Source organism: Palaemon carinicauda, chromosome 22 (assembly GCF_036898095.1).
Source record: "Palaemon carinicauda isolate YSFRI2023 chromosome 22, ASM3689809v2, whole genome shotgun sequence".
In the NCBI taxonomy this organism is placed as follows: Eukaryota; Metazoa; Arthropoda; class Malacostraca; order Decapoda; family Palaemonidae; genus Palaemon; species Palaemon carinicauda.
In genome coordinates, this window is record NC_090746.1 from 13659830 (window position 1) to 13686860 (window position 27031).

General features: G+C 41.4%; 1 protein-coding gene across 2 annotated transcripts in view; it reads right to left on the reverse strand.

The window, feature by feature from the left end:
• The window catches only part of FIG4 (polyphosphoinositide phosphatase FIG4), a 229237-nt gene that overhangs the window by 168723 nt on the left and 33483 nt on the right, over positions 1-27031 (reverse strand). Inside the window, exons 4-8 of one of the 2 annotated variants that reach the window (XM_068345978.1) lie at positions 8837-9049; positions 6911-7029; positions 6149-6249; positions 5388-5436; positions 5086-5290 (exon numbers count right to left, since the gene is read on the reverse strand). In XM_068345978.1, coding sequence (XP_068202079.1) covers positions 5086-5290; positions 5388-5436; positions 6149-6249; positions 6911-7029; positions 8837-9049 — 687 coding nt within the window. Of the gene's footprint in view, positions 1-5085; positions 5291-5387; positions 5479-6148; positions 6250-6910; positions 7030-8836; positions 9050-27031 lie in introns of both variants that reach the window. The other variant, XM_068345977.1, reaches the window with a different exon arrangement.

Genomic DNA, 27031 nt, shown 5'->3' on the forward strand with positions numbered 1-27031 from the left:
ACACTCATCCACATGTCCCTTACCCTTATATATTGGTACAATACATGCACAAACCCAATCTACTGGTACCATTGACGAAACAAAACACATATTAAACAATCTCACCAACCATTCAAGTACAGTAACACCACCTTCCTTCAACATCTCAGCTCTCACACCATCCATACCAGATGCTTTTCCTACTCTCATTTCATCTGGTGCTCTTCTCACTTCCTCTCTTGTAATCTCTCTCTTATTCTCATCTCCCATCACCGGCACCTCAACACGTGCAACAGCTATTATATCTGCCTCCCTATTATCCTCAACATTCAGTAAACTTTCAAAATATTCCACCCACCTTTTCCTTGCCTCCTCTCCTTTTAACAACCTTCCATTTCCATCTTTCACTGTCTCTTCAATTCTTGAGCCAGCCTTCCTTACTCTCTTCACTTCTTTCCAAAACTTCTTCTTATTCTCTTCATATGAATGACCCAATCCCTGACCCCACCTCAGGTCTGCTGCCCTCTTTGCCTCACTTACCTTACGCTTTAATCCCACATTTTTCTCTCTATACTTTTCAGACGTCTCTACACTATTACTCTGCAGCCATTCTTCAAAAGCCCTCTTTTTCACTTCCACTTTTACCTTCACTCCTTCACTCCACCATTCACTACCCTTCCTCATGCGGCCTCCAACAAACTTCTTGCCACACACATCACTTGCAATCCCAACAAAATTTTCTTTTACTAACTTCCACTCCTCCTCTAAATTACCAGTTTCTCTTACTTTCACTTCGTCATATGCCATTTTCAACCTTTCTTGATATTTACTTTTTACCTCCGGTTTTATTAGCATCATGCACAAAATAAAAACTGCAAACTAAGGAACATACTATTATTTTCAGCATACCTACTTAGATGTTTTGCCAAAGGACATTCAAAACCTTTAGATAATATGGGAGTCATGAAAATTAAGCTGTAATGACCAGGGCTAGAGTTACCACCACACTTACATACATCTAATGGAGTAGCAATGCCAATTCTCCAATTAATGCAAAAAGAATGCATTTTTGCTAACTTGTGACAAAATCATCATCATCATCATTATTGTTATCATTATCATTATTATTATTATTATTGATGAGGGAGAGGTCTAACTGGTGAGGGACCTATGGTCGTGGTTCTATCACGCCCCGGTTTACTATACTGTACCGACACTCATAGAGTGAGCGAGCTGGGTTTATTCCTGGCATTCCATGCATCCTTTTTTTCTCTGGTATATTTAGCAATATTATTATTATTATTATTACTATCCAAGCTGCAACCCTAGTTGGAAAAGCAAGATACTATAAGCCCAAGGGCTCCAACAGGGAAAAAAAGCCCATTGAGGAAAGGAAAGAAGGAAATAAATAAATGAGAATAAATTAAATTAACAATATATCATTCTAAAAACTGGTAACAGCGTCAAAACAGATATGTCTAATATAAACTATTAACAACGTCAAAAACAGATATGTCATATATAAACTATAGAAATGGTGCTATAGGAGCATTTCACTCGGAGACACAGGTTCCTCGCACAGAAATACAGTAGATTTTTCCTTCGTCAAAATCCCTTTATTATTATTATTATTATTATTATTATTATTATTATTATTATTATTATTATTATTATTATTATTATGATGATGATGATGATGATGATCATCATCATCATCATCATCAAAAAGCTACAACCATAGTTGGAAAAGCAGGATGCTATAAACCTAAAGGCTCCAACAGGGAAAATACCCCAATGATGATGATGATGATCATCATCAAAAAGCTACAACCGTAGTTGGAAAAGCAGGATGCTATAAGCCTAAAGGCTCCAACAGGGAAAATACCCCAATAAGGAAAGGAAATTAGGAAATAAATAAACTACAAGAGAAGCGATGAACAATTAAAATATTTCAAAAACAGTAACAACATTAAAATAAATCTTTCATATAAAAACTATAAAAACGTTAAAAAACAAGAGGAAGAGAAACAGGATAGAATAGTGTGCCCGAGTGTACTCTCAAGCAAGAGAACTCTAACCTAAGACAGTGGAGGACCATAGTACAGAGGCTATGGCATTACCCAAGACTAGAGAAAAATGGTTTGATTTTGCAGTGCCCTTCTATAAAAGCTGCTTACCATAGCTAAAGTCTCTCTTCTACCCTTACCAAGAGGACAGTAGCCACTGAACATCTGAGATAGCCATGGCTTATTGCTACTTCAACCTCTTTCATACTTTATCCAGTTTCTTACCTTGCTGTCTAATTTCTCTTCTCCTTTTAATTGTCTAGATTTTTGGGCTACCATTAAAGATTTAAAGGCAACTCATGAATGACAGAGGCAAGGGACAGTGATATTGCCCTATCAAGCAGGAAAATGCCCTAGAGACTGACCATGTATACCTATGATTGGTGCCTGAGCCTTCTCCACCCAAGTTACGACCAAGGAGGGCCAGGTAATGGCTGATATGACTCAGCAGATAGATCTATAGACTCCCCCAAAACCTCCATCCTTAGCTCACATGGATGGTGAGGTTGTAGCAATCAAAGGAACTAGCAAGTTTGAGCAGGACTCTAACCCCAGTCTGGCGATCACCAGACAGGGACGTTACACATCGGCAACAACAACTCCATTGCCAGAATTACAGTTTTTTTCTAAATCAAATATGGGAGCTGTGGTGGTCTTGCCCAGTATCTGATCATGTTTGGACCAAAGGAGTGTCTCAGTATTCCTACATTAGCATGCGGAACTTTGCTCATGAAGAAAAACCGACCAATGGATTCCAGGGGTAGGCCAGTTTTTTAGAGATTGGACTCTTGGCCTTTTTGCAAGTTTGCCTTACACAACGATTAAAGTGGCAGTGATTGTATTCTTGAAATGCTCTCACTTCCATCAAGCGGGGTTCGGCTTACACTTGAGCCACTCTAATCTTAGTGGTACCATCCCATCGTGGTAGGGTAGGAAATGGATATATGGGAGTGAAGAGCTTGCCTTGTCATTACTGGAAGAATTAATTCCATGAATGGCTAGTCTAATATTTATTCCTACGCAGATACAAACTTGTGAGTCATTTAAATGGGTTACTCCTAGTTCCATCACGATTGGTTACCTATCAACCCCAAGGCCAACACAAAAGTTTACTCTCTGTGAGAATAACGATCATTAGGGTACAAGAAAGCTGGAATTACACTAGGCTTTGATGATGATGTTGTTGCTAGAGATATTGGCTTCCTGACTGGACGGGATGGAGCGCATATAAACCATGAGCATGACGTCAGATGTAAACACACAATATGTCAGCTGCAAATAAGACGTGCTCTTGCTTAGCAATCTTGGGTCCAACAAGCCTCAAGAGATAATAAAAATCTGCTTTGTTCATCCTTTGGTAGTTATAGAACTCTTCAATTTACGTAAGATACCGATAATACACATTACTGCAAAAGAAGAAAATTTCTTGGCTCCATGATGATATCAGCAGATCGGTTTCATTTAACTTTTTCCCATTTGCTCCTCAAAATGCAATATCATAGCGAGATGCTACTATACTTTTACTCACTATCATCGGCTGAAGATTGGCAAAAACCTCGGACAAGAAATGACTAGTGTACTTCCACCATTAAGGCAAATATGCCTCCATACTTCCACCATTAAGGCAAATATGTCTCCAACAGGAATAGCCCTGTGCAAATAAACTGGTTATTTTACAAGGCTTATTTTATTCAATCAAGCAACAAAAGTTGTGAAATGTTTTTTATATAGGAATCAATAAATTAAACCTCAAAATTTGAGAGATTTTTCCTCTCATTTTGATTGATTTATATAAATGGATTATGCTATTACATGCATCCTTTCTTGATATAGTAGATATTATGCTATAGCAGGCATCCATTTTAAAGTATGGAGATTAGGCTACAGTTTGCATCCATTCTAAATAAATAGAATTTTCTAGAGTATTCACATATATTGAATAAAATGTCATTACTATATAACAGTTTTACACCATTCTTATATAGTTGCTAAGAGCAGATAAAAGTCATATCTCATATTGCCACTGCTTTAAACAGTAGAAAACTGGGTAAATGACAATTTTTATTACAGTTATTAAATTTGCCCAATATTCTCATGCAGCTACTGGCTATGAAAATCATATGGCGATGGTACCGAAACATTAAGGGTGCAGTAACTTGATCCAGCAACATGTGATTGTAGCGGACTGTATCTTTGTGGCAAGATTAGCTGCAAAAACACAACTATTGACTTTTCATCCCATGTATGCATTACTTTAATCAAGAGTGTGCAATTCAGTGACTTGCCTTGAAGTTAAAAAAAATTGTGAAGAAAATTGTCTCCAGATTTAAGAAAGACAGAGAGGACTGAAATAAAGATGCCTACATATGATAGACTTCTTAGGACCAATAAATGCTTATGTATGTTTCAAGGGCTTCTTGGGGGCTTCCTTTCAAAAGAACTGGACAGAATTACTCTATTATCAACAAAATGGAATAAGTTGCATATTCAAGGCAGCATACTTGTAGGCATGTATAAAATCTGGCCAGTCAAATGATCTCCACATTGGTGGAATTACTAATATTTAATTACCACTCCAGAAAAACTGCATCAATAAATTTTAGCCCCAGATTGTACTGCTTACTTTCATGGCAATATCAGTAGCAGTACCGCGCATCAATTTCAATTTTCAACTCAAGTTTGTAAATAAACACTGAACACATGATCATCAAATACTTATTTTCCAGTTGCGTCTGAATGACAGAAAACCGCCACCTGACTGGTAGTCATACTATAACGGATGAAGTCTTCTCCACACTCACAATGAATGCCTATAATATACTCTCAAGCAACTAGAATAGAAATATGTTACTATCAATTAAACAAAGCAATTTTTCCGATGAAGAAGAGGCACCAACACAACCCATCACTACATGATGGTCAATTCACTATGTTTGTAGATTAGGGCACACTATGAGAATATACAGCTTGTACAATTATGATAACAAAAGTTTCTTTTATACAATTCAATGCTAAAATACTGAACTTATTGAAGTCTAACCTGTGCAACAAATCCATGAGTAATTGGCAATATCCAGGCCGGATGCAAAATGTCTTCAACAGGTTTCAGAAGATAACCGTTCCAAATAAACTTCTTGTGAGGTTTGTTACGGACACCATAGTAAATTGTAGAACTGCTTTTCTTTGTGGAATTTGTACCTTCTGGGATGCACCCCTTCACTTTTTCCTTTTTCTTACTTGGTGGACTGAAAAGGCAAAGGCAGTTAATTTTACATGGGATGTAATTTAAAAAGTTGTATTAAAAAAATTAAAGAAATAACTAAGCAAAATATTGTGACATACCTCTCATCAGAATTATCTTTATTTCTTGATCCACTCGCTTCCTTTGTGCCTGAAGATGAGTTAGAAAAACTGTCAGTGTTCTCATCTTCCCCTGATAAAAAAATTGTAATACAGTGGTTAAAATGCAACAACCAACTATATTCTTATTTACACACACACACACACACAGATTTTGTAGATTTGAGAATAAAGGCCTCTGAAGAATATAGGGAGTTAAATGGTAGGACAGGATTAGATATAATACTATGTAAAAGAGAAATTACTCAAGTGCCATATGTGCATGAGATCATGGTGAGAAGTAGATTGGAGATGGTTTGGGCATGCTCTTTGCACTCCCCAAGAGAGATTAGTTCACCAAACTTTCAACTGGGCTCCAACAAAGCACTAGAAGAGTTTAAAGACCCAGGCCTACATGGTTGAGGACTATAAAGCATGAAGTAGGAGGTGATGAAGAGAAGTATCGATTTAAAAGGTCAAGATAGAGACGACTGGCAAAATCTAACCGAGGTTCTTTGCGTCAACAGGCGTATGATGATGAATGATGATGGATAATGGAGGATGATGATTGATGATGATGATAATGATGATACAAGTATCCCTGTATTTAAAATTGTCATCAGACAAGGTAAAATGAAAGAAATTTAAGAAAAAAATTAAACAGAAGAGAAGTATACAACATTACCTATAAACAAAAAAAAAATCACTCTATAGAAACTATGTGAATATACAGTAAATGAAAATTCATAAATGTTCATCAATACCTTCTGCTGGTGGACCCTTAAAGCTTAAAAGCACATCATGAGGTATTTCCGTTGGAGGTGACATATTGTACTGCAGACTGTGGGTTAAATCATAACTATAACTGCAAAGAAAAAAAACAAGGAATACTGTAAATTCGTGATATCATAAAGATAGGAGAAACAGAAACACTAATGTCGCCACATACATATTTATTGTAAATGTTTCGACATTTCAAATGTCACTATCAGTACTACCTAAAGTAAAGATAAAAGGAACAACACAATTTCAAATTAAAAATTACATAAAATAAGTAGAATTACAAATTGAATAAATAAAACAAGACTGATTTTTTATTTAATTTGTATGTACTTTTTGATCATTCTTTCCTTATTTTATGTAATTTTTTAATTGAAATTGTATAGTTTCTTTTGTTTTTACTTTAGGTAGCACTGATGATGACATTTGAAATGTCAAAAAGTTTGCAATAAAATATGCATGTTGTGACATTAGTATCTCTGTTTCTCCTGAGAATAAAGATTTCCTAGACATGTCCCCATTTCTCAGCATAAAAAATTGTCTTATTCTCAAAGTTTGAAAGAAAAATGCAATAATTTGACAGTTTTAATTCTTATATTCAATTCTAACATACAATACTAAAATAAAATTTGATGAAAGATCAATATTCTGGAATGACCTTACACAGTATGCATGAAATGCAGATCACACTATAAAAATGCAATAATTCTATCATTCTAATACTGATGTGCTACTAATATACAAACCTAAAATAAAAGTTGGATGAAAGATCAATATTCTGGAATAGTCTCACATATTTTGACTCGTCATCACTTTGCTTACGTACGGATTCGTGTGGAATGTAGATCATGGTGGTGTCTTCAACCTAGAATAATTATGATCACAATTTTAACTATGAATTTTAGAGAAAAAAACAAAAACTTTTTTTTAAACATATACATCAATCACAGAATCCAACATTTAAGGTTGCATCTCCTGTACATATGTTTTCTTGTCTTGTAAACAGTAGCAAAATAGCTACAATAAACCTGTCCACTGATGTGTGCTTCTGTCCCATAGGTAGGAAGTAACCATCTTCATTCTTTTTCATAAGACTAAATGTGATAAAGTGAGATTGAAGGAATGAGAGGAGGAATTTTATATACAATTGATGTCTGTAAAGAAAATATCTTCGAAGTTATAAAATCTAAATTTGTTTTTATCAGAAACTTGTTTGTCATACAGATCGAAATCTACAAAGTATGTAGGATGCTGGCAAGAATAGAGTTCAAGGATTTGTGTGAGCTAAGTAGAAATACATCCTGGAATGCAATTAGCACTTTCGTAATGACTTCTTTTAGAGCTTCTGGAGGCATCATTGATGGCAGCCTTGCTTTTCATCAGATACTAGGGTTCAATCCCAGTATGAGGTAGAAATTTATTTCTATCTGAGCCCAACATTGTGTTCCTTTTCATCTATATTGACTCATTAGGGGTGAATCAAATTACAAACTATCAATTATGTTGCCTGTTGGGTTGGACAGTCGGGCAAAACTCGCTCGAATGAAAGATTGTAGTTTCACCAGATAGATTTGATTTTTTAGTCAAAGGTCAAGAAACAGGCGGCTTCGATTGTTAAAGCGTTATGACTACGAAGTAAGTTTCATTTAAATAATATAGATTTCATCCATTCATTCATATTTGCACTATACTAACTTAGCTTCCTACCAACCTAGGCAGTCTATAAAGATAATGAAGACTCAATCTCCATTATCTTTTCAAAAGGAAAACTGTCACTTCCAAATATAATAATTTTTTACTTTCATCACTGACTCTCCAAACTACCAATTGCAGAAATTTAATAATTACCCTAACAATCTGGAATACAAATTATTAGTAACCCTATGGTGGTTATCAAAATAAGTGTAAAATAGAAAATAAATCATGTGACTACTTTTTAAAAGTTTTATATACAAATTATCGAGAGAATTCTTAACATATACACAGGCTAACTTAATAGTAGTGATGACATCAGCTGATTAAAAATAATTGGAGGGTAGAGTGGAAGGTTATGAGGTAGATGCACTGATCAACTATGTTAGACTTACAGACCTTTTAACAAAAGAATCCACTCTTGAAATACATCTAGTTCTTATCTATGGGCAGAAGAGATGCTTTAGCTGTGGCAAGCAGCTCTTCTAGGAGAAGGACACGCCAAAATCAAACCATTGTTCTCTAGTCTTGAGTAGTGCCATAGCCTCCGTAAAACGTGGTCTTCCACTGTCTTGGGGTAGAGTTTTCTTGCTTGAGGGTACACTTGAGCACACTATTCTATCTTATTTCTCTTCCTCTAGTTTTGAAGTTTTTACAGTTAGTACAGTATATAATAGATTTATTTTAATATTGTTATTATTCTTAAACTTCTCTTGTAGTATATTTCCTTATTTCACCGAGTTATTTTCCCTGTTGGAGCCCTTGGGATTATAGCATCCAGCTTTTCCAACTAGGGTTGTAGTTAGCAAGTAATAATAATAATAATAATAATATGGCACTTACTGTATTACATGCAGGTACTGTACAGTATTCTAATTCTAATATTATATTTTCTTTTGAGATAAGGTTTTTAAAGTAAAAAAATATCTTTCAATCTTATCCAATTTGAGCTGCTAGAACAAAAGATAAAAATAAAATACCTTATATATAGTATGTAGTCCAATAACAGCAACTTTACGCCGTTTAGTAACCAAGATGATATAATATCCTTCCAAAAATCTGATAAAACCAACAATACCAAAGGCTGAAACAGTTCGTGCTAATCCAGACATCTGTCGTTGTCCAAATTGAGCTCTGTTACCTTCATTAATCATAGACAATAACTCCTTTATTTGCCGCTGAGTATATTCAACCTGCAAGAAGATAAATATAAGTAGGAAAGTATTGTACTATTAACATTTAAAATATAGCATTACAACAAGCATTAACTAAGATTCTAAATCTTTCGACTCAAAATACAAAATTTCAAAAGTGATGTAATTTGTATTTTTCCTAGGTATGTAAATGTGTCCTTTTAAATAGAAGTTGTGTTCCATGTAAGTTTGAATGCCCAGTGAAAACTGAACCGGGTAGTTAGTTAACAACACGTGGGTGAGATGATCCGCCTACATGCCTGGCTCGATTCAAGTCATCTTTATCCTTCTGCCTCAAGACTAGAAGGGATGGTTGAGAGAGAAATTTACTATAATGACTCCAGTTTGTACTGTATAGCTAAATTTATAATAGAATTTTGAACTAGTACTATTACCATGATTAAGTCCGCCTTGAAGAAATTTTTCAATTCGGGTTCAATATTGATCTTACGGATTCATATTTCTCATTTATTCCCAAGGCTTGTGCTAGACTGAAACCGGCAACCCGTCCACACGCGGTCTCTTGGTTTCTCAATGATGTCCTTAAATTGGCTTTTGACACTGATAACGACTCATGCTCCTACATAACGCTTCTTAGGAAAACGTTATTTTTGATAAGCTTAGCTTCTGGAGCCAGAATATCTGAACTCTCGGCTTTATCTAGAGAACCGGGTCACATTGACTTTCTTTCGTCTGGAGAGGTACTGCTATCACCAATTAGGCGTTTCTTAGCAAAGAATGGGGATCCTCAGTCTCGATGGACTCCGTGGAAGATTGTTCCACTATCTCAGGATCTCTCCCTGTGCCCTGTCTACACTCAGAAAGCTTACTTAAGTAGAACTTCTGATACGTCTTCAGGCCCTTTGTTTGTTCGAGAACATGGAGGAACACTTTCCCTGAAGGGGATTAGGCAGCAGATTCTTTACTTTATTAAACAAGCCAATCCTCATTCAGTCCCCCATGCCCATGATGTCCGGGCAGTGGCGACCTCGGTTAATTATTTCCATCACATGAACTTTGAAGACTTGAAACGATATACCGATTGGAAATCACCTACAGTCTTTAAATGCCACCATTTGAAATCTTTGGAGGCCCTTAAATTATCAGCAGTGGCGGCTGTGAATATAGTTCCTCCGGATATAGAAGAACCATTATAATTAGCTCCTGTCTTTTTTACTCCCCTTTTTTCTTTTTGCCTTGTCTCCCTTTACAGAGGGGGCCGTAACCTGCCTAGCCTACTCTCCCTACCATCCCTTGATATTCATTGGTTTACACCCTACCCTCTGTTTATGATGTGTATTATGTATTTATGCCTTTGTTTGTTATATTTTAATTTTTGATTCTTGAGAGTTTCACCAAAATATCTGGCTGTTTATTTTGAGAAGTTCCCTGTCTTCTGTAATTTTTGTTTTTGAAAGTTTCTGTTTGGTTATTAAACTCTCTTAATTACATGTTCTGTTTTTAATTTTAGTTCCTTATTTTTGAGTCTTTCCAAGCTTGGGACCATTTCTCTGTTATGATTTCACGGAGCGACACAGGTCGAGCCCAGAAAAGGGATTTTGAGGAAGGAAAAATCTATTTCTGGGCGAGGAACCTACTGTATGTCGCCCAGTGAACCCACCCTTCTTTTCCCTTACCCTCGCTGGTCCAAGCTTGGGGTGCTGGGAGGAATAAAGGTAGTGGGGTGCGGAAGTGTAGGGGTGAAGGGAGGATAGTCGTAGTAGGGGATGATGAAGGAGAGGTCTAACTGGTGCAGGACCTATGGTCATGGTTCTATCACGCCCCAGTAATTATACCGACACTCATTGAGTGAGCGAGCTGGGTTAATTCCTGGCATTCCATGCATTCCTTTTTTCTCTGGTATATTTAGCAATATTTATGCCTTAGAAATGGTGCTTTAAGGAGCATTCCACAGGGCGACACAGGTTCCTCGCCCAGAAATAGATTTTTCCTTCGTCAAAATCCCTTTATTATTGGGTTGATATATGTTATCTTAACTTCTAGCAAAACTGGAATTCACTACAAGAAATGGAGGAGTGCTGGCTATTCTGGTATTTTATTCTGTATGTTTAATGGGGTCTGGATCTTTTTAGTTAAGTAATAATCAATTAAAATGTTAATACTATTTCCTTGCCTAAGACCGTTATTTACTTTTGGAAGACTGAGCTGGACTTACAGTGCAAGCATTGTTTGCATTTGCTTGTGGCATCTGCTCTATTTTCCATGACGTAATCATTATCTGGTTTTCTTAGCTAATCAAGAGGTTCCAAATACTTATGTATTAGTTCCTAGATGTTACTATATAACAGCCCATTTTTAAACACCTCTTGTTTCAGTTCCAGCAAGACTATCACCACAAGAAGATGTCTACCAGGGGAGGCTTAATCAATTTAAAAATTTAGTGTAATTTCATCTATTTTATAATTGACTGTGTTTACAATACCCTCCAATCAGTATATAACTATAGTTGCTCATCATTAAGTCAAACACATCATCATAGTAATGACCCACTTGATTGTCGTGAGGAGCTCATTCATGTACCGCTTGTCAGAACAGAGGAGCAATGAGATCATTTTTCATTACAAGCAAAGTGGAGCCACTGTGGATCAAAGACCATTTGAAGGACAAAATATAAATTATAGGTACAGTAATTATAATTCCAAGGAATAGGTTGGGTAGGGAATGTTGGGCTTTTGTTGGTGTATATAGGCTGGGGTGTGAGAAAAGTGAAGAAGAGCAGAATAAATTCTGGAATGAGTTAACTAGTTGTGTAGAAGGACTGAGTAGAAGGAAATATGTGGGTGTGATGGGTGACTTAAATGCCAAAATGGGTGCTGAAGAGATAGAAGGTATCACTAGAAAGTATGGGATACCAGGTAACATTGAGAGTGGTGAGAGACTGGTACATATGTGTGTTGAACAAGAGCTGGTGATAGGTAGTTCAAGAAGACCAATATAAATAAGTATACATGGGTAAGAGTGAAAATGGAAGAGTGGTAGAAAGGGCATTGATGAATTATGTGATGATAACAAAAAGTATGTTTGAAAGATTGAAAGATGTCCACTTGTTTAGGGGTATGGCTAAAGGTAAGTCTGCTCATTTTTTAGTTGAAGCAAACGAGTGGGAAAATAGAATGGGGGATGTAAAAAGGAGATAGTGAAGGTAGTAGAGTTGAAAAAAAAAAAAGGTTAAAAGTGAGTATCAAGAAAGGATGGAAGTGGCATATGACAAGGTGAAAGTGACTGAAACTGGTGATCTAGAGGATGATTGAAAATTAGTAAAAGAAAATTTTGTTGGGCATGCAAATGATGTGTGTGGTGAGAGGATTGTTGGAGGCAGCATGAGGAATGGTAGTGAGTTGTGGAATGAAGGAGTGAAGATGAAAGTGGAAGAGAAAAGGAGAGCATTTAAAGAATAGCTGCAGCATAATAGTATAGAGAAATAATATGAAAGATATAGAGAAAAATGTGGCAGTAAAATGTAGGGTAGCTGAGGCAAAGAAGGCGGCTGACTGGAGGTGGGGTCAGGGATCATATGAAGAGTGTAATTAGTAGTTTTGGAAAGAAGTGAAGACAGTTAGGAAGGTAGACGGACGAATGAAGAGACGGTGAAAGATGAAAATGGAAGGTTGTTAAAAGGAGAGGGCAAGGGAAAGGTGGACTGAATATTTTGATAGGTTGTTGAATGTTGAGGATAATAGAGGCAGATATAATTGCTGTTGCAGGTGTTGAGGTGCCAGTGATGGGAGAAGAGATGAGAGACTACACAAGAGGAAGGGAAAAAGAGCACTAGATGTAATGAGAGCAGGAAAAGCACCTGGTATGGATGGTGTGAGGGATGAGATGTTAACGGAAGAGTGTGACCGTGCTTGAATGGTTGGTGAGATTGTTCAATAGCTGTTTAATGTTGTCAATGGTACCAGTAGACTGGGTGTGTGCATGTATTGTTCTGCTATACAAAGGTAAGGGAGATGTGCATGAGTGTTATAACTCTAGGGGTATTAGTTTGTTGACTGTAGTTGAAAAAGTGTTGGTAGATAGTTAATTAATAGGATTAAGGATAAAACAGAGGATGCAATCTTAAAAGTGCAGGGTGGCTTCAGAGGAGGTAGAGAATGTATGGATCAGATTTTTACAGTTAGGCAGATATGAGGGAAATATTTAGCAAAAGATAAAGAGGTATTTGTTGCATTTATGGATCTGGAAAAAGCTTTTGATAGAATTGATAGAAGCAAAGTGAAATGTGATGAGGTTATATGGAATTGGTGGAAGGTTATTGCAAGCAGTGAAGAGTTTATACATAGGCAGTAAAGTGTGTTAGGATAGGGAATGACGTAAGCGAGTGATTTCAAGGAATGAACTGAGTGAATGGTTTCCAGTGAGTGAGGCTGAGACAGGGATGTGTGATGTTGCCAAGGTTGTTCAATTTGTTGGTTAATGGAGTGGTGAGAGAGGTGGATGCTTGAGTGCTTGGTTGAGGATTGAAACTGATAGATGAGAGTGATCATGAGTGGGATGTGAATCAGATGTTTGTGGATGATCATGAGTGGGATGTGAATCAGGTGTTTGTGGATGATACTCTATTGGTTGCAGACTCGGAGGAGAAGCTGGGTGTATTAATGAAAGTTTGGAATGGCGTGTGATAGAAGGAAGTTGAGAGTTAATGTGGGTAAGTCTAATATTATGAGATACAAAATAGGGGAGAATGGTGCTAGATTGAATGTCATGCTGAATGGAGAGTTACTTGAGGAAGTAGATCAGTATAGGTACTTGGGGTCGGTGGTTGCAGCAAATGTTGGAGTGGAAGCAGATGAACACCAGAGAGTGAATGAAGGATGTAAAGTGTTGGGAGGCAGTGACGGGAGTGATAAAGAATAGAGGGTTAGGAATTAATGTAAAGTGAGTTTTGTCTTAACACAATTATGTAAATTCTTTGAAATTAGAAAATGTGAGATTTTTGCTTATAAATCAAGTTAAAATTGAGACAGTAGAAAGGGTGAATAAGAATATTGAGGATCTCTTAAGAACTATTGTGACACCATAAACAGTGAACTGGGATGAACACATAAGATATGTACAATTTACGACAAATAACACAGTTAACATCATAGTACTGTACGTAAAACCCAACACTTTCTGTTACCTGTATAGGGATATCAAAAACAAATGCCAAACACACTCTTATAAAAAACTAAATCACATAAGACATTTATAACTATGACAAATATATTGAATGGAAGTTTGTAAGTATTTATGAAACAATACAACAGACAAGATAGTCTCTAAAGAAAAGAAAAGAAAAGACAGGTAACAAATAAGCACTATTATAACTTGAAGGCAATTGCACCAACAATTGAAGTAGTTTAACAAGTCTGTGTACAGGTGCATGTAAGGGAAGGGGCTAATAAAAAGATATCTCGTAAAGGTTTATATAGATTACTGTGTCAAAAGGGGTAATAAATACCAAATTCACAATGAGAATAACAGAGATATAAGATTTGTGTATTGGAATTACCTAGAAGTGATTAAAACTAAACCCTGGTCTTCTCAAAAATTAAACAACAGTTGGAGTATAAAGAGATTTCTGATACTCCTGATGCCACTCACAGGTAGGATATGCGAGATAGACAATGAGCGTGGAGCCATACGAGGAACTCGTAGCAGTGCTCAAATTTACACAGACTTTGCCATAATGAAACTTAATGCAGATTCAGTGACACAAAATGAAGGGAAGCTTCAAGAACTGAAAAAAATATTGAATAGTTGGATTAATTTGAATGATCAAACTACTATATAAAATCTCTTGAACTGGTTGTTAGACAATATAGAAGGTATTATTAGGCCCAATCAAAACAAGAGATCATTATTGCCCTTTATAGGAAATGTACTAAACACTATGAAACAATGAGTAAGATTACAGTTAGCCCTCGATATTCGCGGATTCTATCTTCACGGATTCAGGCTTTTGTGATACAAAGAACCGTATAACTTATTAAGTAAAAATTCACCCAGTTGCGGTTATGCTATGAGGCATAGTTGCTATAAAAAGGTACCTTCTTGCTTGTTTACATACGCCACTACCATGGTGTTGTCACTCATCAGCACCACAAAGTGTCCTGATAGGAGCTGTTGTAATTGCTTGAGAGCCATAAAGAATGCTCTCCTTTCCAGGAAGTTTATGTGGCAATACTACTTGGACTCGGACCACAATCTGGAGGCCGTGTGCAACAAAAGATGAGCCCTCCACCCTTCTTTTGATGCATCTGTGAGGAGCATCAAATCTGGGGAGGAAAAAAGAAGGTCTACTCCCCTGAGGAGGTTGGTGTCTAGCAGTCACCACCTAAGGTCTCTTTTGCTCAGGCCCCATCGGAATATGAATGTTCGGGGGTCATTATGTTGAGACAAATAGGTCTTCAGCTGCCACTGGAGGGAATGGATGCGAAGACGACCATTTGACACCAGAAGCTCTAAGAAGGTCAGATATCCAAACAGGCAAAGCTATTGATGTTCAAGTAGTGAGTCTTGCATCAGAGAGGGACATGCTGCGTGGATGTCTATTTGCATCCTCAGCTATACCAGTTTCCAAGATGGTTGCAGAGAGGACTTCTCGTGATTTACAATGATCCCCACATCGGAGCAAAACTTGAGAAGTCTGTCTTGATGTACGAAAAGGGTCTCAGCCAAGTCTGCTAGAATCAGCCAATCATCTAGGTAACATAATGGACAAATGTCTTTCTTTTGAGCCCAGGTTCAAGCAAGTAAAATAATCCTTGTGAATACCTGAGCGGCTGTGGACAGGCCAAAGCACAGCACCTTGAACTGGTATATTCTTGTGTTAAGAATGAATCTTAGGTACTTCCTTGATGATGAATGGATTGGGATCTGGAAGTTCGCATCTTTCAGGTCCAGTGTTATCATGAAGTCCTTTGGTATGATGACCTATCTGACCTTTTTTGCTGTCTGCATCTTGACTGGAGTTTGTTCAACAAACTCGTTCAGGGCAGAGAGATCGATGACTGGTTTCCAGCCTTCAGATGCCTTTTCTGCAAGAAAGTCAACTGTAGAAGCCTGGGAACCTGTCTGGGACCTCTTGGAGAGCGTTTTTCTCTGTGATCGTCTGTACTTCAGCCAGGAGAGCCTGTTTCTTGGCGAATCCCTTTGCGTAGGAACAAGACATCCCTGGCTAATGAGTCCAAATAGGGAGAGAAGGAGTGAACGGGACGTGGTAGCCGATGCAGAGGACGAAGACCGACCAAGGTTCGGCTCCATGTATCATCCACCTCTGACACCTGCTCTGTGCACATTCTCCCAAAGGTGTTCGGATAAGAGGAATGTCACCTTAGTAGGCATGGCCACATCTACCTCCTCTATCCCCTCTGCCATGTGCTCCTCTAGCATAAAAGGGCTGCTTGGGGCCTTGTTTCCTTAATGTTGATTGCTTGGGGGCATGCAACCCACTCTTATGCCCCTAAAATTTGCCAGAGACGATCTCTACGGGGCTGGTGTTGAGGAGTAAGGGCATGATACTATCGCCCTATGGAGGAGGGAGTCTTGACTCTCCTTCCTCCAGTGCTCAGTAACTAGGTCGATGTCGTCTACGTTGAAGAGGGAAGGACCCTCCATCGACGCATTGCACAGTTTGAGTGCTTCTCTTCTCAGCACATGTCTTTGGAATCTTGAAACAACAAAGTCATGTTGTTTCAGAATCTAGTTGATCCACTGATTAACCACGTTATGAGTCAATAACTCCACCGTCCTGGCAACGGAAAGAAAAGAGATGGACAATGCCTTCCCTTTCTGCACGGAGGCGTAATCTTCATTCCGGAAGAGATACCCTACCGAGCCCAACCAGTATTCCAACCATGAAGTGGCTTGCATTGTGCACTTTGCAACCAGCTCAACATTTCACGGCAACCATTGCCGAAAACGTCACTGATAATGCTGCCAACTTTTCAATGTCCGGTTTCTGCGTCAAAGCCAGAATAGCTGGATCCAATGGTAAAGGAGATGGATCTTGTAAACTATCTCGTAGCACTTCTGTCATACATATGGTGGGAGAAGCGAACAAGATGAGTTCACTTCCCTAAGGGACTGGGAAACTCCTGCGAGATCTTAGGAATGGCAGACATGGGCAATGTCATCAGAATGGTCTGAACCATCATCAAGAGGGTCATCCACTCCCAAGCTCGCACACAAAAGAGCCCAGGGTGGGTCAATTGTCACACTGGGAGCCAGATGTTACTCTGGTCTTGCTGAGGCTGATACCAAACCTTCCATAGATCTGGAGGGTCAGGTCTCAAGATCCACTTCTTTGGAAGGGCCTTCATGTCCTTTATCTCTCTGGGTTGGACTGTAAAAGCTGCAAGGAGTGAGGAAAATTCCTTTCCCGAGGGAAGAGCGGATAGTTCACACAGGACAATTTTGTTTGTCGACAGGTGGTAATTGTCTCTGAACGAGATCTCTGAGACCTAGAGCCCCAGCTGGTCTTTGTGTGCAGAGTATCCCCTGGGAGAGGCATTGGCCACTCAAGGTCGAGGCAGGTGTTCGAGGCCTTAGAATCCAGGTACTGTTGGGTATCTGGATGACCGCTCTTGAGGAGGAGGAGGGTGAGGAGCAGTAGGAGGAGGAGCTAGCCTCGCTGTAGTGCTACTACGTCTCAGGTTTGAGGGTGAACTGCACTTCCCAGAGGGCTCTGATACCTTGAGAAGGATACGAGAGGTACCTGCTAGTGGTATGATAGGTGGTACTGGGGCTTGTACGGGAACCGCCTGCTGAACTGCCTTAACCAGTTCCACGAACCAAGGGGCATCCTTCGTAAATGAAGGAGCACCTGCAGAAGGACTGCGAAAGAGGGAGTTCCTATTTTCTTTCCTAGGCATGCTAAGGAAAGGGCGAGCATGACCAGATGTCCTGTCATGCTTGCTCGCGTGATCCGATTGTTTACAGGGCGACCGGGTGCTGGCTACCTAGGTATCGTGCATAAGTGTGCTCTTGCGTACTACCACAGTAGTGGGAACAGGTGAAAGACGGCGAGCTACCAAAGTAGCGTGCACCATCGAGCATGACTATGTTTCCTACCACAGTGGGGCGAGCAGATCTTTGGTGAATAATCGATGTGGTAAGCGTAGTCAAGGTGGAGCGCTCCTGTGACTGCTCTATAGCTGCCAAAGCATAGAGTGATAGGTAGCGCACTTGCTGCGCACCTGTGAATGCTTCAGCAATGCCGAATCAAAATGAGCTGAGGAGTGTGCGCTCGCTACCGAGGTAGCACACATCCAGCTCTTCGTCAGCACGAGGGGCTCACCTGCCCACCTCACTAATGCTTAGTGGTCAGGTGTGCAACACTGCGCAAGATTCCCTTGCGCAAACAGGGTCTTTGCGGACACACGCAGAAGCAGCGTGAGGTATTCTTGCTTATAAGAGGGAAAAGCTCAAGGTGCAGGTCCCGTAGGTCCTGGCTTCACAAAGTATTGTGTTCTACAAGCGTAACAAGCGAGGGGCAGGACCTGTAAACAGCCTTTGTATCCTGTTGTCGTCTTGCTCTGAGGAGCAATGCTCCGATGAGCTGGAACGAGGCATAGATGAATCTAGCACTTGTTTCCTAACCCCATGAGGGGTCACCCACTCGGGTGAGGAGGGCCTCTCTCATGGACGAGAAACAGCTTAATATCGGGTGGAAAAGCTTGGTGCTTCATATACTGTGGGGCCCCAGTGAGCTGCGCAAGCTCAGTCTAAGGGAGCACCGCATAAACAGCGAGCTGAGAAGACTGACATAAATCAGCTTTTGGGTTCACCTCGAGAAGATTCCCCGACTGATAACGGCGAGGGGTACTTGTCTGCAACTGCTCTCATTTGTACGCGAAAGCTGCACAAACGAAGGGTGGAAGAGCAGAAGTGGAGATAGCTGTAGATAAGGGCAAAAAAAACTCTGGCGGGTCACCTACAGAGTCTTGCGGAGGAAGACCGTAGTTAGCCCCTGGCAAGGCAGGTGTGCGCTCCCGCTGTGTCAATAACTAGCACCTCCAAGAGCCGTTCCTTAGAGGGGGAACCAAAGATACCATAGGAACGCCAAAGTTGATGCATAGCATCAATGGAAAGAGATATCCCTATAGCCAAGGGTGGTGCAGCTTTGCTAAGGGAAGTGACAGAGTCCTCTAAAATTAAGGGTTGTCCAGAGGTCAAACAGCCATCACTCTTAATAGATTGTCCTTAGAAAGAGACTGATCAAGCAGGGTTAACAGGGAGGGAGCGAGATGCCGGAGTACGAAGTTAGGACTTCTTGGCCTTCGAGGAAGACCCCGAAGGAGAAGAATCCTTTTCAGACTACTTATTTCGTTAGCTACAAAACTGCACTCACTAGGAGGATATCCAATTCCAACAAGGAGACTCCTGCCAGCAAGAATAGCCTCTGCACACAGGACAAAGGGCATGAGAATAAGTCTCCTAGGCAGAGATGAAGATGCCACAAGGGCGATCTTTCACGCCAAGATAAAACCTCAAAGAAGCGATCCTCAAGAATAACATGCACTTCTGTAAAAGAAAAAGAATGAAAGTAACAGCCAGTTTGTACGAACAATTATCAGGGTTAACATCAGAAAGAGATGGCATATCTGCTCTCTACTGAGCCAAAATAAAAAGTGACGTCATATCATCAATGTATGCAAGAGGAGTGGCTGCCCCCACTAACTCCATTAAATAGCGACAGGCAGTTATATCTTGCTAAAATGTTTAAGGCTTTCAGCTTTTGCCGAAATACATCCAAAGTAAAGAGCGAAAGGGGTTGTATTAGATGTTGGAACAAGTAGCTCTTGTTAAGCTTTGCTTGATATTTTTCTAAGCAGCCATCTTATTTGTTGAGGGGGATGGTGAACCTTGACATTAATCTTTGATATAGTGTATCTAAATTTTCATGAATATTCATCACCTTTACTTTCAGGTAGAATATTGTACCTATTTGCAATAGGTATTTTTGTATTTCTCATTGGAATGGAGAGGGATGGTGGATGCCCTCTTTTATTATTAAAAGATGTTGAGCCATTAGGATTATGTACCTCTAAAAAACAGATACATCACATAGCCATTAATAAAGAGAGGAGGAGGACTTAAGAAATGTGAAAAGCTATAGAGTTGCAGATATTGGTAGTGATCACCAGCTCCTCATTGCCACACTGAAATTAAAACTGAAAGCACCCAACAAAAATGTAGATAGGATACCTAGGTTTGATACAACTAAGGTTCTAGAAGATGAGCACAGAGAAACCTTTGCAACTGAAAGCAGGAATCAATTTGCAGTCTTAAAGACTTTAAGAGAAGAAGGACAGACAATTAACGAAGAATGGTGTGATATTAAGAACCTATACCAGTCAGTTGGTAGTGAAGTTTTAGGACATGTAGTTACAAGGAGAAAGTCATGGATATCAAATGATACTTGGGATACTAAAAAAGGAGACAAAGACAGAAATTGATTGTTGAAAGTTTTTGAGGAAGTAGTGAAAATTACAAGGTAGAGCATGCTAAGTATTCCAGTATTGACAGTGAAGTGAAAAGAAAAGCCAGGAATGACTGGAGAGAATATTCAGACAGTAAAGCAAATGAGGCTGACAAAGTTATGAATTCAGAGAGCGGCTATGGTGTAAGAATTGCTCATAGAATTATTAATGAAATCGCTACTGGGGCAAAGAAGAAGCCTATACCCATCAAAAAGAGAGATGGATGTGTTATAACAACAGAAGATGAAGAGAGGCAACATTCGATGGAATACTTTAGTGAAGTCATGAATAGGAGATATGAAGGGAATAATTTGATTGATATACCTGAAGCTGATGAAGATCTTGATGTGCCCATGAGTGAATTTAGTATGTTTGAAGTTAAAGCTATTCTTAAAAAACTCAAGAGATGGAAAGCCCCTGGATACGATGAAATAACTGCTGAGATGATATTGGTTGAAAATGAAATGACTCCCAGAATACTTACAAGATTATTTTGTAAAATGGGGCATGAAGAGACAAAACCTGATGAATGGGAGCTAGGAGTGTTGGTGAAAATGGCAAATAAAGATCTGACTGATGGCAATAATTACAGTTGTCCTCAAAATATATAGTTTCCTTATTCTAAAAAGGCTAGAGAGAAAGATAGATGAATAGCTGAGAGATGAACAAGCTGGATTTAAAAAAGGTAAAAGTTGTACTGAATAAATTCTCATTTTAAGACATGTTGTACAGTAATGTGTAGAATATAGGAATCCACTGTTGATGGCATTTGTGGACTATGAAAAAGCCTTTGACAGTGTGCACCGGCCAATTTTGTGGAGAGTGCTGCGTTATTATGGAGCTCTTCATAAATGTGTAAATTCAATTAAGTCTGTTCATGAGCATAGTAAGTGCAAAGTTAATGTTAGTGGAATCCTATCAAATGAATTTCCAGTGGACAGTGGAGTACTTCAAGGGAATGTGTCACCTATGTTGTTTATCCTCCTCATGGATTTTGTAATGCATGGACCAGTTTGAGATGAAGAAGGATTGGACTGGATTGGTAATAGGAAGTTAGCAGACCTAGAGTATCCTGATGACGCTCTCCTTATTAGTAGAACACCACACTATTTGCTTACCAGAATGTATGAAATATCACAGGAGGTTGGGCTCAAGATAAATATAAGAAAGACAGAGATAATGAGAACTGAATGTGCAATGGAAGACGAAATATCATTGAAAGGAGAAAGGATTAATGAGGTAGAATCATTTAAATATTTAGGAACTATGATCCCTAATACAGGGTCTTTAGAATTGGAGTTTAATGAAAGATTGAAAAAAGCAAATCAGACAATGGCTAGGTTAAATAGAATTTGGAAGACAAATCGCCTGAAATTTCACACAAAAATCAGGCTACATATCAGTTTAGTGAGATCGGTGTTACTGTATGGACATGAGTTGTGGTATGAAAATGAAACAATATCCAACAGATATGACAATTTGTCCTAAACTGTATTTTTCCTAGCTATACAAACCTGTAATAATCATTTAATACAGGAATTTGCTTCAGCTCAGCTGAAACAGCTAAAGAGAAAGAAAATCAGGCAGTTGTGCTGAATGGTTGGCTGGTGGTATGGCGTGGAGCTTAGCTCCGCCCAACCCCACCGCCAGCCAGCTTTCCTTATTCAAACACTTTAGGCTCAATGTGGAACATGAGAGTGGTGGTAGAGGCGGGCATTTATATTAAATGATTACAGGTTTGTAGAGCTAGGAAAAATACAATTTAGGACAAATTGTCATTTGTCCCAACGCGATATACAAACCTTGTAATCATTTAATATAGGAAGACTCACTGGTTGGAAGGAGCTCTGCCTTTGCTGCTTGTGAACAGCTAACTGCTCGGATATAGACCTGGTTGCAGATGAAAGCAGAGGACTAAATCCACCTACCCCTGTATCTTGACCCGACATGATGATGGTGGGGTTTGAGAGACTGGGAGCCGGGTCGCACGATGGGTAAGAGTATCGCGCAACCTGAGAGCGTGAAGGTAAGAGACATTTGACCCTGGGGTCACAGTGACTGGATGAACCTCCATAACCAAAAGGCAAAGGGTTTATACATCCACCGTCTTCCCTGCCTAGCAAAAGACGGGGGAGAATACCTGTAAACAAACTCTAGCAATCTTACCTGGGAAGACTTGCCTTGATGTATGGAACTCCTAGGGAGGAGACAGAGAGAAAGGCGGATCACATGTAGACTGCTTTCACACTGGCAAACATACCATAAAAATCAAGACAAGAGACTTCCTTGTCCCAGAGGAACTGGAGAGGTCAGACAATAGCTTGAGCCGCTACCACATGGCTAAGAACAAAGGTGTCCAAGGACTTGTGCGTAAACTCCCTCAAGTAAAATGCACAAAACTTAAGAGATCTCCTTCCAACTCTCTGCTTGAGTGACATTACAAGACAGGCCGTGTAACTTCCCGACTCTCTTAACTGATGCTAAGGCTAGCAGAAAAACAGTCTTAAGGGTCAAGTGCCTGTCTGAGGCACGGCTCAAAGGTTCGTATGGAACATGAATAAGAGACCTGAGATCTAGAGTGACATCCCACTGGGGAACTCGAAGTTCCCTCGGGGGACACGACTGTTCGAAGCTCTTAACGAGCATATAAATCTCCAGGGCGTTGGAGATATCTATGCCCTTCAGACAGAACACCATTGCAAGGGCAGACCTGTACCCTTTAATGGCAGAAACCAAAAGGAGCTTATCTCTGCGAAGAAAGACTAGGAAGTCTGCAATCTGAGTCAGAGAGGCTCCGACCGGAGAGATACCCCTTCCACTACACCAATCACAGAAGACCAACCACTTCCCCTGGTAGACTGAGGAGGATCATCTTCAAAGGTACCCTGACATCTCTCTCGCAGCTAGTCGCGAAAAGCCTCACATTCTTAGGAGATGCTGGATAGTCTCCAAGCGTGAAGTCTGAGCGACTGCACCGCCTGGTGGTACCTGGTCGACAAGGGTTGCAGAAGGAGATTGGGCCAGTGTGGTAGCTCTCTTGATGCCTCGACCAGGAGCAACAACAGATCAGGAAACCACTCCATGTGTGGCCATAGTAGAGCAATGAAAGTCATCCTGAATCCTGGGGTTACTAGGACCCGGGACAGGACTGCGCAAAGCAAGCAAAATGGGGGAAACGCGTAGCAATCCAGTCGATCCCAAGGATGTTGCAGTGCGTCCTTGAACGCAGCCACGGGATCTGGTACTGGAGAGCAAAACACGGGAAGCTTGGCGTTGTGCCGTGTTGCGAATAGGATGATGCATGGTTTTCCCCAGAGGTCGAGAACTCGACTCGTTACCAAGGGTGAAGAGACCATTCAGCCCCTATTACTTGGTTTCTGCGACTTAGGGCGTCTGCCAGAACATTTCTCTTGCCTGGAATGTACCTGACTGACAAGGTTACCTGTTAACTCTCTGCCCACGGAAACACCTGCCTCATCAACTGCTGCAAGGGACGTGAGAGGGTGCCCCTTTGCTTGTTGACGTACGCGGCCACGGACGTGTTGTCGCTCATCAGCACTACCGAGTGCTCTTTCAAACGGGCCTGGAAATGAATGAGTGCTCTCGAGACTGCCATCATTTCCAGCATACTGATGTGCAGGTGTTTCTCTTCTACCGACCACACACCTGACACGACTAAATCGTCCAGGTGTGCACCCCAACCTTCCATGGACGCGTCTGTGAACAGACGGATCTGAGGTGGAGGAGGGTTTATGAGAAACCCTCTCATGAGGTTCTCCTCATTTAGCCATCAAAGGAGATCCTCCCTTACATCTCGTTCCATGAGGACCAGACGAGAGGGAAGATCGGTGGCTGCCGACCATTGCTCCTTCAGATACCACTGAAGGGAGCGGAGATGGATCCGCCCAAAAGGAACGAGCTTCTCTAGCGAGGAGAGGTGACCTAGAAGAGCTTGCCACTGGAGGGCTGGAAGTTGTTCCTGCGACAGGAATGGCTGTGCAACCTCTCTGAATCTGCTGATCCGTTCTTCCGAGGGAAGAACGCGAGCTGCTCCCAAGTCAATCAGCATTCCCAGATACTTCACCTTCTGTTAGGGGATGAGGATTGACTTCTCGTAATTCACCACGATCCCTAGATCACGACAAACTGCTAGAAGCGAGTCTCGGTCCTGAATCAACTGCTCCTGCGAGGGAGCGAGAATCAGCCAGTCGTCGAGGTACATCAGTAGGCAGATGCCCCTCGAGTGGGCCTAAGCTGCTACCGTCGTGAACACTTGCGTGAACACTTAGGGAGCTGTGCACAGTCCGAAGCACAGGACTTTGAACTGGTACACCGTGCCTGGAAGGTAAATTGGAGGTACATTCGAGACGACCGATGAACTGGTACTTGAAAGTACGTGTCCTTCAAGTTTATTGAAAGCATGAGGTCGTATTGCCTGATGGCTAACAGCACAGTGCGAACTGTCAACATCTTGAACGCAGTTTGCTAAGCAAACTTGTTCAATGGCGAAAGGTCGATGATCGGTCTCCAACCTCCTGTCACCTCGACAAGGAAGAGACAATAGTAAAACCCTGGTGACTGATCATGCGCGACTTCTAGCGCATCCTTCTCTTACATTTCCTGGACCTCCGCCTCTAAGGCCAGAGCCTTCAGAGATGTTGGAGCGTACGTGTGAAACGCTATTGGAGTGGAGGATAGGGGGACAGATTAAGCACGAATGAGAGCTTGTACCCTTCGCGAAGGGTCAACACTACCTATTCCTCGGCCCCCAAGGTGCTGCCACATCGCCCAATGGCGCGATAAGCATCCCCGTACCTTCATTAGCATGGGAAGGGGAAAGCTAATCTCAGCGTTTCCCTTTCCCTCGCTTGCCCCTGTTCTTTCCCCGACGTGGAGGAGCTCCCGAGGGAGGCTGAAAGGTCTGTTTGGGGGCAGAATCCTTCTGAACAGGAGCAGGTCTTGGCTGCACAGGAGTAATAGGAGCACAACCAGCGGTACCCTTGCTACTTCCCATGGACTTAGCCTGACTCAGCCTGGATGCGGACGGTTTCGCGAGACCAGGTCCCTTGAAACTCACAGCCTACGCCTGGTGGATAATGGAGTCCTTCGAGTTGAGGCGCCATTTATCCCGCGCACCCCGAACTTCCTCTAGTGGAAAGAGAGAAGTTGCAGCTCTAATAGGAGCGTTCCTGAGTGCCAGGGCCTCTCCTGAACCAATCTGTCTCGCCAAACGAGCGGCTACTGCCTCGCGCTTTTTGAGGATCAGATAGGCATACTGGGTAGCAAGCTGGCCCAAGAGTAAAGCAACCGCTTTCCCATCAGACAAAGCTAGGTTCCTTTACTGCTCCATGTGTTCGGGGGTAGCGAGCTTGGTGTCCCACGCGAACACTGTGGCCGTACCACACCAGTGGTCGAACCACGAAGCAGCATGGAGAGCAGCTACAGAGATGGACTCCATAGTTGAAATCTCAGAGGCCGAAAAGGAGACACTCTGAGATTTCAAACTCTCGACCGAGGAACCCCCAGCAAGCGCTCCGACCGCGGAGTCGAGAGGGAGAGGACAAGGCACAGATGACTCTGTGATATAGTACCTCTTCTGTCGCTGGAGTGGTTGAGGGAGAAGCTTGTTCGAACCTTGGCTCCTAAGTGAGTGACCAGGTCCTGCGATCTGGTCACTCACTTGGTCCAATGCTCGAGCAGCCTGTCTCGACTAGGGTAGTGTGATGGGCCGTGAACTGCCTTCGGGAGCTCCCCATAGGATTTCCAAGGCTGTACACTTATCCTCAGACACTACCGCAGGAGGAGCCCTGAGGCCATTAATCTCACGCATCAGGTTAATGACCTCTAGGAACGGCGACTCCACCTCGGGATCTTCAGTCTCCACGGCCTGTGAAGGTTGTGGAGGTGGCTGATCCCTCGGTCCTGCTACATTCGTAGGTATAGGGGAAGCGACATGCTGCACAGGTGATGACATTCCCATTGAATACCCTCGCTCTGGTCCTAAGACCGAACCAGGCGTGTTTTCAGGAGTCGAGGAAGGACCCTGGCAGGGTTCATCCCCGACAGAATGCATCAAGGTTCCCACTGCGACCAAGTGCGTGACTGGTCGCTGCGAGCCCCACGAAGCTAGCGAAGGAGCTCGAGCACGAGCGGGGTCGCTGGGAACTGCAGCGCTCACACCAGGAGGTGTAGACAGGTTAGTCACGCGAGTGGTGTGCGTGGCCTCACCTGTTACATTGCCAGAAGGCATGGGGGTTGGCTGCACCTCAGGTGGCTGGTATGCATGAGAACTAGCCTGGTCGTGCATGACCGGCCCCCATGTCACGGGCTGAGCCGCGAGGTGGCTCCATGCCGGGCCCGAGTCGTGCGGGTCAAGTGCGCGGCTGTCTGGGCCTGCTCCCTGCTCAAGCAACACACGAGTCGTGGAGAGGCTACCCCCGTAGAGGTAGTCGTGCGTACCATGGATTCTTCACGAGACCACGGCTGTAATTTC